The 15,496-nt window shown below is 46.5% G+C and overlaps 1 protein-coding gene across 1 annotated transcript in view; it reads left to right on the top strand.

Moving 5' to 3' along the window:
• Window positions 1-13,205: 13,205 nt before the first annotated feature.
• Window positions 13,206-15,496, top strand: part of LOC123761167 (larval cuticle protein A2B) — an 8,009-nt gene continuing 5,718 nt past the window's right edge. Inside the window, exon 1 of the mRNA XM_045747110.2 lies at window positions 13,206-13,290. Within this exon, the coding sequence (XP_045603066.1) occupies window positions 13,206-13,290 (85 nt within the window). The remainder of the gene's footprint in view (window positions 13,291-15,496) is intronic.

Here is a 15,496-nt window from a genome sequence, read left to right as displayed (position 1 = left end):
TCTCTTTCACTTTATATTTGTTATCCTTTATTGCACTGCACATCTTTGTCGTCGTCCCTCCACGAGTCATCTACATGAACTGGTTAGTAGAGCGGCGGCCTCGTTTCTTGCAGGTCAGAGTTCGAGCCCTGATAGTCCAAGTAGCTGGGTACCGTTGTCACTCAATACTCCCTATCCCCCGATTACTTATCAGTGACAACAGGGAAGAGCTGATGAGCACTTAATGCCCTGCTTTGTTATACTTGCTGCGTCACACCTTAACTATTCTGATGACCTAATTATTGTCGAATCTCTCGTTAAAGTTGTGGATGGAGGAGGCTTCCATAATTTGTTCTCTTCGTGCATTCCACCTCTTGACCCCCCGTGCAGGGTACCCACCTCTTGACCCCCCGTGCAGGGTACCCACCTCTTGACCCCCCGTGCAGGGTACCCACCTCTTGACCCCCCGTGCAGGGTACCCACCTCTTGACCCCCCCGTGCAGGGTACCCACCTCTTGACCCCCCGTGCAGGGTACCCACCTCTTGACCCCCCGTGCAGGGTACCCACCTCTTGACCCCCCCGTGCAGGGTACCCACCTCTTGACCCCCCCCCCCCGTGCAGGGTACCCACCTCTTGACCCCCCGTGCAGGGTACCCACCTCTTGACCCCCCGTGCAGGGTACCCACCTCTTGACCCCCCGTGCAGGTTACCCACCTCTTGACCCCCCGTGCAGGTTACCCACCTCTTGACCCCCCGTGCAGGGTACCCACCTCTTGACCCCCCGTGCAGGGTACCCACCACTTGACCCCCCGTGCAGGGTACCCACCACTTGACCCCCCGTGCAGGGTACCCACCACTTGACCCCCCGTGCAGGGTACCCACCTCTTGACCCCCCCGTGCAGGGTACCCACCACTTGACCCCCCGTGCAGGGTACCCACCACTTGACCCCCCGTGCAGGGTACCCACCTCTTGACCCCCCGTGCAGGGTACCCACCTCTTGACCCCCCGTGCAGGGTACCTGTGTTTCCTTACATTCCTTCCACTTATTTGTACTTCCAGCATCTCTTTGTGTTATCTTGTCCCATTTTCTCTAAATTTAAAGAGGCTATCCCTGTCCACCTTATCCATTCCCCTCAATATCTTGTATGTTGTGATCATATTCCCTCTGTTTCTTCTGTCCTCCAGGGCTGTGAGGTCCAGTTTCTTCAACCTATCCTCAAAGCTAAACCCTCGTAGCTCTGGAACTAATTTATTCCCAAACCTCTGCACTTTTAGAGTTCTGGTTTTATGCTCCACAAGGTGTGAATTCCAGGCCGGTGCTGCATATTCCAGTATGGGTCTAACAAAAGTTGTGTTGATTGTCTTCAAAAGAGTCTTGACTTAGGTTTCTAATTGACGTTCTAATGTGTTCCAGCGTCACATATGCTGCCGATGCCATCGTCCTTATGTGTGCCGCTGGTGTTAGTGTTGGAATTATATCCACCAGGGAGCCGGTAGGCCGAGCGGACAGTACGCTGGACTTGTAATCCTGTGGTCCCGGGTTCGATCCCGGGCGCCAGCGAGAAACAATGGGCAGAGTTTCTTTCACCCTATGCCCCTGTTACCTAGCAGTAAAATAGGTACCTGGGTGTTAGTCAGCTGTCACGGGCTGCTTCCTGGGGGTGGAGACCTGGTCGAGAACCGGACCGTAGGGACACTAAAGCCCCGAAATTATCTCAAGATAAGATAACCTCCCCTCCCAGATCTTCTATCTCAAAGTCCTGTAGTTACATTCCATTTATAGTGTAGAAACCTTCCGGTCTTATTTCTACCTTTCCCATCCCCTTAGCCTTATACTTATTGGGACTGAACTCCAGCAACATTTTTGCTTGCCCACTCTTGGAGATTGTCATAATCCTACTGTAACATTTTGGAGTCCTCTGTTTTTACATTCCTCATTAGCTTTGTCTGCAAACACTGAGGTGCAAGAGCTCGTTCCCTCGGGTAGATCATTAACATAAATTAGGAACAGTAGTGATCCCAGGAGTTAGCTGTTTGTGACCCCACTTGTAATTATCCACTATTCTCCACCTGATTACTCTCTCTAGCTCTATACAAGGAATACTTGTCAGTGACACTGGTCTGGAATTTAATGCCTTCTGTCTGTCCCCTTTCTTGAATAGTGGGACTGCATTTGTTTTGTTTTGTTTTCCAGAATTCTGGGAGATTTTCTGCTTGGAGTGTTTTATTGAAAATATCAGTTAGTGGATGAGAAAGCACCTCTGCGCCTCCTTCTGGTCATACCAGTATAAGAAGACCGACGATGACATCCTTCACTGGGGCGTGGAAATTGGTATATTAAATTTGCTTTTTGAAGAGGGTTGTGTTGTTTATTGGGGCTGTTCTTAAGTATTAAATCAGCAGTCCTTTTGTCTTTTGTTGTAAATAATACATTCCAATCTTTAGTTTGGGGCTGTCGGTTTTTCCTCCATTTGAAACTATATATTTTTATAGAAACGTTTATAAAATTCTTTACTGCTTGTGTTTTTTTTCTGGTCTCCTTGAAGCACTTGTGAGTTTTGCTTCCTTGATTTTCTTTGCTTCCTCTCTCTCTCCTCCTTTGACACGTCTTGACTAACGTATACCATATTTTAAGACCATCCAGTCCCCTCAATTTCCCCCTTTTAGCAAGTATATATTTCACTGGAGTAATATTCTGAAAGATTATTTTCACTGGTCGATTCCTCCTCACTTGGAACATACCAAGACTACAGTAATGCTAAATTTCTCTGGTTGCCTCACTAACCTGTACCCTGGTGAGAGTTTCTGTTATCCCTTTCTGGTCCCTTTCTCTTCTGCTTTGCTGTGTCCCCCCCTTCTGGCTCTGGCAGATTTTACACTACCACAGATTTCTTCCTCTCCAACTCCTGCCTTGTACCAGCTGACCTTTTACAGCATATATATTACTATTGCTTTAATGATCTGCTTCCTCTATGATCCTTTAGCTACTTCAACAAAAGTTTGAGCTGGTCTAGTTCTTCATTTATCACTCACACACAAATACACTATATTGTTTGTTCTCTCTTCCGCTGCCCTTCTTGCCTACTCTGCTCCCTTCCCTTCCTCTTCCACTGATTTGAATAAATTCTGAAGCCATGAACATATTCCTGTCTTTTGTAGTTTATTTCCACTTAATTCCTCCGCCTGCTTCGAAGTAGCTACTTGAACTTCGTCACTCCTGCAAAATTTTGTTGTTTAGGTCATTAACGATCTTCTCTAAGTCCTTCCATCTTCTTCCTCTTCCTTTCACGAATTTCCTCAAGTTGCTTGTCTAGTAAAGTTACCTCTGCTTGTAGCGCCCCTGTCACCACTTTTGTTTTTTCTCCTCCCACATGCTCTTCCTCATCTCCATTTATTGATTCTATATTTTCCTTCAATTTTGTTGTGGTATTTCTATTTTTTAGCAGTTCATCCTTCATTCGGGCCTCTAATGTTATTTACATACTCCACGTGGACATTTGTATGGCCTTTGGACGTTCCTTTTCCTTGTCCTATGTCCGAGCTCCTTGTCCTCGTATCCCAGCTCATTGTCCTTGTATACCAGCTCCTTGTCCTCGTATCCCAGCTCCCTTGTCCTCATATCCCAGCTCCCTTGTCCTCATATCCCAGCTCCCTTGTCCTCATATCCCAGCTCCCTTGTCCTCATATCCCAGCTCCTTGACCTTATATCCTTTCCAAGTGCTAAACAGTCATCCTGTCATTGTGCTTTCTCCTGATAATTACTACCCCCTCCCTCCCTCTCTCTCTCTCTCTCTCTCTCTCTCTCTCTCTCTCTCTCTCTCTCTCTCTCTCTCTCTCTCTCTCTCTCTCTCTATGCATTGTTGGTACTGGTCGCAATCTCCCTATTTTCTGTTCCTCGTGAATCTGCTTCCCCTTGTCCTTTCCATACACATCATCATTCTCTGCCTACTCTTCCCCTCTCTCTTATATCTCTTCCATTATTCTCCGTCTCTTTCCTCCCATTCTACCCAACTGCATCATTAATCCTCTACTTTGTGTTCCCTCTTTCTTCTGATTCATTTCTCTCGATCACATTTGCTTATTCCTTTTATTACTGAAAATATAGACACGTATGTGTGTGTGTGTGTGTGTGTGTGTGTGTGTGTGTGTGTGTGTGTGTGTGTGTGTGTGTGTGTGTGTGTGTGTGTGTGTGTGTATTCGCCTAATTGTGCTTGCGGGGGTTGAGCTCTGCTCTTTCGGCCCGCCTCTCAACTGTCAATCAACTGTTACTAACTACTTTTTTGTTCAAACACACACGCACACACACCATGGAAGCAGTCCGTGTTATTCTGGCATATCAGAGTCATTTACTGCTAGGTAACAGGGACATTAGGGTGAAAGAAACTCTGCCTATTTGTTTCAGCCATCGCCGGGGATCGAACCCGGACTCTTGGATTACGAAGACCCTAGCATTGTCTGCATGTGTGCGCGCATCTGGGTTTCTCCAAGCAAACCATCAATACAATATTCCAACAAATATTCCATGAACAATTTCACGCTTTTTTTCAGTCTTTTATAACAACAAAATCCCAGGAAAACAATAAAAAAAACATTTTTAGGGCAAGAAAAAAAGATCCTTGTCCAGGCTTAGTCATCACAGTCTCTTAAATAGAAACAACAAAACCTACAACATAAGCCTCTTTTAAGTCTTTTTTGTTTAAACTTTTGTGGGAATTAAAGTTTAGTTTTCCCGCTGGTGAGCAAAACTCTTTTTTAAGATTAACCAAAATATGGAATGTTTTCTCTGCACTGTTATATTGTGCTGTGTGAACTACTGCCTCACTTCTACTCTGGAAATACCCAGTCACAATGAGTGCGTTGATAGGTTAAGTAATAATTGTAAATAAGAAGCAATAAGATGCTTATCTTAACATACTAAGAAGGTTAGGTGAGGTCGGCGTTTTCTATGAAGCTTTTCAAGGTAAATTAAAATATTCACAATCAATTAGTATGTTACATATGCACTTATTAAATAAGCCAATATTGACCGTAAGCAAGTGTGAGAACGGGTTGAGGAATCAGAACGAGATATGAAAATATATAGGAGTTAAAAGGAGTGAAATGAGGATATTTAGGAGTTAAAATGAGTGAGATGAGGAAACAGACGAGATGAGCGAGATTTTGAAATCTGAAAAAGTACTTTGGCTTTTTCTTATCTCTTCTATGGCTCTGTGTTCCATTGGTTTTGAATAGTTATAGTTTTCGCTCAACCAACAGATAACAGCTCTGTTATCTGTTATCTCGGAGACTTGTTGCTTGAGTGAAAATTAGCCAAATAATTTAAGTAGTGCTCTGATCTGTGATTGGCTATTACCAGATTAATTTCCTGCTATAACGTTATCGTTTGATATTTTCCGTCTTATACTTGGAAGATTTAGGTCTTCAAGGACAATAATATTCAGCACCGCGTTTTCTAGAGTATCGTAGCAATCCTCTATATTGTTTATCTGTTCTTTGAACTCCCCCAACCGGTTGCATCTGGCGGTTTGGATATTACAATAATAACGAGGGTTTATATTCTCTATTTTGATTAAAAAAACACCTCATTTGTAAACTTTAAGAGCGCCGTGTATACAAGTTTCTCTAATATTAATGACCCCAACTCCTCCATCTGAGCTATTTATTCTATCACATCTCTATATTTTGGTATCCATACTTCACTCTCCATGAAATCTCTCGTATGGCTTTCAGTGAATGTTACAAATACTGAGTTCGACTCTATGATGAGGCCATTATTGAACTCGAATTTATTTCTCGATTTAGACTTTAGGCCTTGTCTGTTGGTAAATATAACACCTTTCTATATTGTGAGTTATTATTGGTGTGTTGTGTGTTCCCTCTCTCGTGATCCTCGTGTGTTGAAGTTTTGGTCATTATAAACAACAAATTAGCAGTAGTGGTACTGGGAGTGTATTTATTTACTATTTTTATCTGCAGAATCGAGCTATTAGCTCTTGGACCCCGCCTTTCTAACCAATTTATTTTTCCTCTTGAGGTTATCTTGAGATGATTTCGGGGCTTTTAGTGTCCCCGCGGCCCGGTCCTCGACCAGGCCTCCACCCCCAGGAAGCAGCCCGTGACAGCTGACTAACACCCAAGTACCTATTTTACTGCTAGGTAACAGGGGCATAGGGTGAAAGAAACTCTGCCCATTGTTTCTCGCCGGCGCCTGGGATCGAACCCAGGACCACAGGATCACAAGTCCCGCGTGCTGTCCGCTCGGCCGACCGGCTCCCATGTCTCCTACATAGATTTTTTTACACATACACACATAACCAGGAAGCAGTCCGTAGTAGCTGTCTAACTCCCAGGTACCAATTTACTGCTAGAGTGAACAGAAAGACAAGGGTAAAAGAAACTCTGCCCATTTGTTTCCGCCTCCGCTAGGGATTGAACCCGGGCCCTTAAGACTACGACACTAGAGCGCTGTCCACTCAGCCGCGAGACCCACAGTGTGGTAGTTATGTGGTGTTGGGAAGTGTAGACAGTACATCTCCTGTGCCAGGTGAGTAGGACGGGATCACCATAGCCAGTGCTGCTTGCAACTGTTTGTTCCAAGTGGCTGAATCTACAACAACATGGGACGTGTAGTACATGTGTTGACGACGAGTCGGAGTCCAATCCTGTGCTCCAATCCGTACTCTTGAAATGATTCTGTCTGCCTATTGCTCTTTCCCAGATGTTCTGTTCTGTTTCTGTCTGCCTCTGAAAACTTTCAGAGTTATCATACTGGTTCTCCAGTCTGAAACGTCCAGTTTCTCTCACGAGATCAACCAGGCTATGATTCATACGTCAGGCTGCGAGCAGCCGCATCAAACAGCCTGGTTAACCAGATCAGCAACCAGGAAGCCTAATCGGGGACCGGGCCGCGGGGACGCTAAGCCCCGGAATCATCGCAAGGTAAGGTAGCCGCTGCACTTCTGGGCGCTGAAGCCACCAGGTCGCGCTGTCCGACTGTATTTTGTTCACAATGTGCGCACATGACAATGGGCAGTTTCTTTCACCCTATGTCCCTGTTACCTAGCAGTAAAATAGGTACCTGGGTGTTAGTCAGCTGTCACGGGCTGCTTCCTGGGGGTGGAGGCCTGGTCGAGGACCGGGCCGCGGGGACACTAAAAACCCCGAAATCATCTCAAGATAACCTCAAGATGACTGTGAGCTTGTCTGTTACAGCTGTTGACATGAGGATGACGAAGAAATCCACAAGGGCCTTGATGAGGGTTCGAACCTACGTCCCAGAGGATCCCAGACGCGCCTTAATCGACTGTGCCACATAATCCATTGTGGATTTATTCATTTGATGCGTCAAGCTATTGTGTTTTGTGTGTGTCATGGGGACGACCCTAGTCAGTGACAGTGTCCACGTCGGTCTGTCACTGTAACAGTTCCAGTACTTTCACTGTTTGCGTGCACCAGTCTGCAGGCATCAGTCTGCGAGCACCTGTCTGCGTGCATCAGTCTGCGAGCATCAGTCACGGGCACCTGCACCTGTCTGTGGGCACCCTGTCTGTGGGCACCTGTCTGCGTTCACCAGCCTGCGTGCACCAGTCTGCTGGCACCTGTCTGCGGGCACCAGTCTGCGTGCACCAGTCTGCTGGCACCAGTCTGCTGGCACCAGTCTGCGGGCACCAGTCTGCGGGCACCAGTCTGCGGGCACCAGTCTGCGGGCACCAGTCTGCGTGCACCAGTCTGCGGGCACCAGTCTGCGTGCACCTGTCTGCGGGCACCAGTCTGCGTGCACCAGTCTGCTGGCACCAGTCTGCTGGCACCAGTCTGCGTGCACCTGTCTGCGTTCACCAGTCTGCGTGCACCAGTCTGCGGGCACCTGTCTGCGTGCACCTGTCTGCGTGCACCAGTCTGCGTGCACCAGTCTGCTGGCACCAGTCTGCTGGCACCAGTCTGCTGGCACCAGTCTGCGGGCACCAGTCTGCGGGCACCTGTCTGCGTGCACCTGTCTGCGTGCACCAGTCTGCGTGCACCTGTCTGCGTGCACCAGTCTGCGTGCACCAGTCTGCGGGCACCTGTCTGCGGGCACTTGTCTGCGTGCACCAGTCTGCGGGCACCAGTCTGCGGGCACCAGTCTGCGTGCACCAGTCTGCGTGCACCTGTCTGCGTGCACCAGTCTGCGGGCACCAGTCTGCGTGCACCAGTCTGCGGGCACCAGTCTGCGTGCACCAGTCTGCGTGCACCAGTCTGCGGGCACCAGTCTGCTGGCACCAGTCTGCGTGCACCTGTCTGCGGGCACGAGTCTGCGTGCAGATGAAGATAATTCTGCACACCTCAAGTGAAAACTTTTGTTACAAATGTCGCATTTAATGCCTCTCAACTGTCTTTCTGTGTGTACTCACCTATTTGTGCTTCCGGGGGTTGAGCTTTGGCTCTCTGGTCCCGCCTCTCAACTGTGTGTATTCACCTAGCTGTATTCACCGTGTAGTGCTTGCGGGGGATTGAGCTCTGTTTTTTCGGCCCGCCTCTCAACTGTCAATCAACTGTAACAATTTTGTTTCCACACACACACACCCAGAAAGCAGCCCGTAACAGCTGTCTAACTCCCAAGTACCTATTTACTACTAGGTAACAGGAGCATCAGGGTGAAAGAAACTCTGCCTATTTTGTTTCTGCCATCACTGGGAATCGAACCTGGACCCTAGGATTACGAGTCCAGCGCGTAGTCCACTCAGCTATCAGGCCCCTATAGCTGTGTACTCACATATTTGTGCTTGCAGGATCGAGCAGTGACTCTTGGATCCCGCCTTTCTAGCCATCGGTTGTTTACAGCAATGACTCCTGTCACATTTCCCTATCATACCTAGTTTTAAAAGTATGAATAGTATTTGCTTCCACAACCTGTGTGTGTGTGTGTGCTTGCGTGCGAGAGCGTGCTTGCGTGCGAGAGCGTGCTTGCGTGCGAGAGCGTGCTTGCGTGCGAGAGCGTGCTTGCGTGCGAGAGCGTGCTTGCGTGCGAGAGTGTGCGTGAATGCGAGAGCGTGCGTGCGTGTATGAGGGTGCACTCATGTGAGTGCATCCAGACCTAGAGTGACAACCAGACCCAGGAGACGGAGCTCAACCTTCACACATGGGAAGGCCAACTTGTCCTCTTTCCAATTGACGACATATATATATATATATATATATATATATATATATATATATATATATATATATATATATATATATATATATATATATATATATATGCAAATATTAATTTCCTGAATAAATCCCTAACCCCAACGCGTCCTCAGGTTATGTTCATTCCATCCAGCTGCCGATCCCAGAGACGCATCATCAGCTTTAACAGCTCTTCATTCAAAATAAGAATTTTCTCGAATATAAACTAATATTAATATTTATGTAGATATTTAGGCGTAGGTCAGGTTAAGTGTTCACATGAGAGAAGATGGGTTGAATTCCCCCCAAAATACGACCGATTTGTACAAAAAACAAACAAACATAATATTGAGGCTTTCTATGCATCAGCATCAACTGGTTACATGTCTTGCCTAAACGTTTCTGGTGAGTAAAACAGTCGCATTTCTCACGGAGTGGCATACCACGAGCCCGGGCTGACCACCGCGCCATAAACACACTCTTGCTAACAATAAAATGTCAATCTGGAGAAAAAACACAGTTGGGCAAATTTGAGACGATTATGTGCTTGTAGAACTTTCCCCTGAAGCCATCATCACTGACTGGTCTCCCGAAGTGTCCAGGCGCCAGCAGCCCGTGCCAGATGGTGCCGGCTGGAGGGAATGGGGGGCGGGGGAGGAAAGAAGAGGGGGAAGAGAAGAAGTAGTGGGAAGAAAAGGAGCAGGTGACGAAAATAGCACGTAAAGAATAAGAGAAGAGCAACAGGCGTCCTGAGAGAGAGGGAAGGAGGTCATATTTCCATCAAAAATGATTTTCATGATTCTGTGTTCCGTTTTATGGGTCTTGGAGCGGACGTTCTCTAGAATATTTTAATACTGGCCCCTCAGAACGGGACAGAAGGGCCTGAAAAGCATTACTGATAGAAATATGACCCTTACTGTCGCTAACTATAAGATTGATCTAATAATATACTATGAGAGCAAGAAGAGCACCAACGTGCTCATCAACAACTCTCCTGACACTAAACAAACTTCTTGAAAGAGACGAAAGTTGTCTATGTCTTTACATGCGCACTTGGGGACTGTCAGCCCAAACGAATTCAATATATAGGCACGACAGCAACAACGTCCCTTCCAAGACACCTGATCTGACCAGCTTCCAACATATCCTGTACACACACACTTTATGTCGCTCCTATTTTGTCAGGATAAGATAGCTGCTATAGAAACTAGTGTGTTATTAAGCACTTAACCTTCAGTGGTTAATAACACACTAGTTAATATAGCAGCCTTTCAAAGAAGGAGGGACATAAATATATCTGTGTATGTGTACTCACCTAGTTGTACTCACCTAGTTGTGTTTGCGGGGGTTGAGCTCTGGCTCTTTGGTCCCGCCTCTCAACCGTCAATCAACAGGTGTACAGATTCCTGAGCCTATCGGGCTCTGTCATATCTACACTTGAAACTGTGTATGGAGTCAGCCTCCACCACATCACTTCCTAATGCATTCCATTTGTCAACCATTCTGACACTAAAAAAGTTCTTTCTAATATCTCTGTGGCTCATTTGGGCACTCAGTTTCCACCTGTGTCCCCTAGTACGTGTGCCCCTTGTGTTAAATAGACTGTCTTTATCTACCCTATCAATCCCCTTCAGAATCTTGAATGTGGTGATCATGTCCCCCCTAACTCTTCTGTCTTCCAGCGAAGTGAGGTTTAATTCCCGTAGTCTCTCCTCGTAGCTCATACCTCTCAGCTCGGGTACTAGTCTAGTGGCAAACCTTTGAACCTTTTCCAGTTTAGTCTTATCCTTGACTAGATATGGACTCCATGCTGGGGCTGCATACTCCAGGATTGGCCTGACATATGTGGTATACAAAGTTCTGAATGATTCTTTACACAAGTTTCTGAATGCCGTTCGTATGTTGGCCAGCCTGGCATATGCCGCTGATGTTATCCGCTTGATATGTGCTGCAGGAGACAGGTCTGGCGTGATATCAACCCCCAAGTCTTTTTCCTTCTCTGACTCCTGAAGAATTTCCTCTCCCAGATGATACCTTGTATCTGGCCTCCTGCTCCCTACACCTATCTTCATTACATTACATTTGGTTGGGTTAAACTCTAACAACCATTTGTTCGACCATTCCTTCAGCTTGTCTAGGTCTTCTTGAAGCCTCAAACAGTCCTCTTCTGTTTTAATCCTTCTCATAATTTTAGCATCGTCCGCAAACATTGAGAGAAATGAATCGATACCCTCCGGGAGATCATTTACATATATCAGAAACAAGATAGGACCGACTTGTGTGTGTGTGTGTGTGTGTGTGTGTGTGTATATATATATATATATATATATATATATATATATATATATGTGGAAGCTGGTCAGAATTGCATTTCACCATTGTAAATGCACATAAATGACACTATGTAAAGACACCTCGAACACTGTTTAGGTAGGACAGACGTAAGTCTGTGTATTTATGTACGTAGGTTAGATTAGCATGTTAAAAACACTACAATCACTTTCTGTGGTTGATTAATTAATAAATCACCGACCTAAATGTTTAACACTTCTCTAACCCTGTCTATGGATGACAGAAGAAAGTACATATATATTGGTTAGCATTGTAAATGTGTGGCCACGTATGTGGTAGAAAAAAAAAATAATCGACAAAAGAAGACTGGACATTGGTGAGACATTTTACACCCAACCAGCCAAGTCAACCATCAACTGCCAACTAACAGATAATTACTCTCTGCCATCTGGAAAAAGGAGGAGATGGGAGGAAAGACAGGAAGGGAAGGAAACTATCAGGAGAATGCATCAAGCCACCACGACTATATAGCACTTGGGGATAGAAGGTAAGTGGAGTAAACAAATCCACAAGGGCCGTGACGAGGATATGAACCTATGACTGAGAGTATCGCAGACGCTATCTTGAGATGATTTCGGGGCTTTAGTGTCCCCGCGGCCCGGTCCTCGACCAGGCCTCCACCCTCAGGAAGCAGCCCGTGACAGCTGACTAACTCCCAGGTACCTATTTACTGCTAGGTAACAGGGGCATTCAGGGTGAAAGAAACTTTGCCCATTTGTTTCCGCCTCGTGCGGGAATCGAACCCGCGCCACAGAATCACGAGTCCTGCGCGCTATCCACCAGGCTACGGGGCCCCCATTACGCTGCCTTAATTATTTGGATTTGTTCATTTGATGCATCACGCTATTGTAATTTCTGTGTGTAATAAGTGGAGTAGTTAGGTTTGATCAAATTTCTATGTACGTTTAAAAAAATATATATATAATATAATGGAAAGCTCTATCATTCCAAAAAAATAGAAAAATATATAATTTTAGGAAAACTCGGCTTTTTAGGCAAATTTTTTATATTGTTACAGATTTGTATATTATTATTCGAGTGTCCGCCAAGAGTTCAGCCAGATACTGTGTAAAATAAACTCATTTTACACATATAGGTATGAAAATAGTACTCATTTCTCACATAGGTATGAAGAATTACTCATTACACGCACCTGGGTGAAATAATTACTTACGTCACACAACTGTCAATGGGTTGTCTTAGGTCGGGTTACCTCGCCTTGCGTTGATTTCGGGGATCAACGTTTATCGGCCCGGTCACTGACCAGGCCTCCTGGTTGCTGGACTGGTCAACTAGCTGTTGGACGCGGCTGCTCGCAGCCTGACGTATGAGTCACAGCCTGGTTGATCAGGTATCTTTTGGAGGTGTTTATCCAGTTCTCTCTTGAACACTGTGAGGGGTCGGCCAGTTATGCCCCTTATGTGTAGTGGAAGCGTGTTGAACAGTCTCGGCCTCTGATGTTGATAGAACCAACTATTGTTTGAAAAGCAAATGACAATGGTTACATATATATTTGTTGAAACGTAAAAAGAGTAAGATTTTCCGTAATTCAAACTGCATTGTATATTCTATCATTAGAAAACTAGTGATATTATATCTCCTACTTACTGGCTGACTATATGACCGCTGATATGCTAATTATTCTGAAGTATACCTGGAACATTCCATGTCTTATATGTCTCTGTTTCTCCCTTGTTCCCCATTAGTCCTAAATGTGAAGTTATGGCTGGAGGTCTTGAAGGTGAAGACACGCACCGTGATCCCCGGCGCTGCCCGGGTGCCGAGAACAGTCACAGACGTGTGTTAGGTAAATAGCAGACGAGCGCCACCTTTGTTTGTGAAGCATTACCAACGAGACATTCACACCCTCTCAACCGTTTCTCCAAGCTCAGCCCCCCCAGCACACATGGGGGGTGGGGCCCCCCAGCACACATGGGAGTGGGGCCCCCCCCTAGCACACATGGGAGTGGGGCCCCCCAGCACACATGGGGGTGGCCCCCCCCCCCTAGCACACATGGGAGTGGGGCCCCCCAGCACACATGGGGGGGGTGGGGCACCCCAGCACACATGGTAGTGGGGCCCCCCAGCACACATGGGGGTGGGCCCCCCCCAGCACACATGGGAGTGGGGCCCCCTAGCACACATGGGAGTGGGGGGCTGACTCCCTTAAGCCCCTAACATGAATGTTGGGGGGAGAGGGGGGAGGTGAGGGAAGGGAGGGAAATATCAAGGGGAAAGTGCCAAGCCAATACGACTATATAGCACTGGGAAGGGATCAGGATAAGGATTTGGGATGGGACGGGGGGAAAGGAATGGTGCCCGACCACTTAGAGGGTGGGGGGACGGTGAGAGTCGACTCCCTTTCTGTTGGATCTGTAGACTACAGTTTATGAAGGTGAATTATTCAGTTTGTTTTGCTTGTCTGTGATGGTGAACATCCCTAGTGTTGGCATGTCTGTGATGGTGAACATCCCTAGTGTTGCATGTCTGTGATGGTGAACATCCCTAGTGTTGCATGTCTGTGATGGTGAACATCCCTAGTGTTGGCATGTCTGTGATGGTGAACATCCCTAGTGTTGCACGTCTGTGGTGGTGAACATCCCAAGTGTTGCCATGTCTGTGATGGTGAACATCCCTAGTGTTGCTTGTCTGTGATGGTGAACATCCCTAGTGTTGCTTGTCTGTGATGGTGAACATCCCTAGTGTTGCATGTCTGTGATGGTGAACATCACTAGTGTTGCATGTCTGTGATGGTGAACATCTCTAGTGTTGCATGTCTGTGATGGTGAACATCCCTAGTGTTGGCATGTCTGTGATGGTGAACATCTCTAGTGTTGCCATGTCTGTGATGGTGAACATCCCTAGTGTTGGCATGTCTGTGATGGTGAACATCCCTAGTGTTGCATGTCTGTGATGGTGAACATCCCTAGTGTTGCATGTCTGTGATGGTGAACATCTCTAGTGTTGCATGTCTGTGATGGTGAACATCTCTAGTGTTGCATGTCTGTGATGGTGAACATCCCTAGTGTTGCATGTCTGTGATGGTGAACATCTCTAGTGTTGCATGTCTGTGATGGTGAACATCTCTAGTGTTGCATGTCTGTGATGGTGAACATCTCTAGTGTTGCATGTCTGTGATGGTGAACATCTCTAGTGTTGCATGTCTGTAATGGTGAACATCCCTAGTGTTGGCATGTCTGTGATGGTGAACATCTCTAGTGTTTCATGTCTGTGATGGTGAACATCTCTAGTGTTGCATGTCTGTGATGGTGAACATCTATAGTGTTGCTTGTCTGTGATGGTGAACATCCCTAGTGTTGGCATGTCTGTGATGGTGAACATCCCTAGTGTTGCATGTCTGTGATGGTGAACATCCCTAGTGTTGCCATGTCTGTGATGGTGAACATCCCTAGTGTTGCATGTCTGTGATGGTGAACATCTCTAGTGTTGCATGTCTGTGATGGTGAACATCCCTAGTGTTGCTTGTCTGTGATGGTGAACATCCCTAGTGTTGCTTGTCTGTGATGGTGAACATCCCTAGTGTTGCATGTCTGCGATGGTGAACATCTATAGTGTTGCATGTCTGTGATGGTGAACATCCCTAGTGTTGCTTGTCTGTGATGGTGAACATCCCTAGTGTTGCTTGTCTGTGATGGTGAACATCCTTAGTGTTGCATGTCTGTGATGGTGAACATCTCTAGTGTTGCATGTCTGTGATGGTGAACATCCCTAGTGTTGCTTGTCTGTGATGGTGAACATCCCTAGTGTTGCTTGTCTGTGATGGTGAACATCCCTAGTGTTGCATGTCAGCGATGGTGAACATCTATAGTGTTGCATGTCTGTGATGGTGAACATCCCTAGTGTTGCTTGTCTGTGATGGTGAACATCTATAGTGTTGCATGTCTGTGATGGTGAACATCCCTAGTGTTGCTTGTCTGTGATGGTGAACATCCCTAGTGTTGGCATGTCTGTGATGGTGAACATCCCTAGTGTTGCTTGTCTGTGATGGTGAA

The sequence above is a fragment of the Procambarus clarkii genome, chromosome 41 (assembly GCF_040958095.1).
Source record: "Procambarus clarkii isolate CNS0578487 chromosome 41, FALCON_Pclarkii_2.0, whole genome shotgun sequence".
In the NCBI taxonomy this organism is placed as follows: Eukaryota; Metazoa; Arthropoda; class Malacostraca; order Decapoda; family Cambaridae; genus Procambarus; species Procambarus clarkii.
This window is presented reverse-complemented; position numbering and strand designations above follow the sequence as displayed.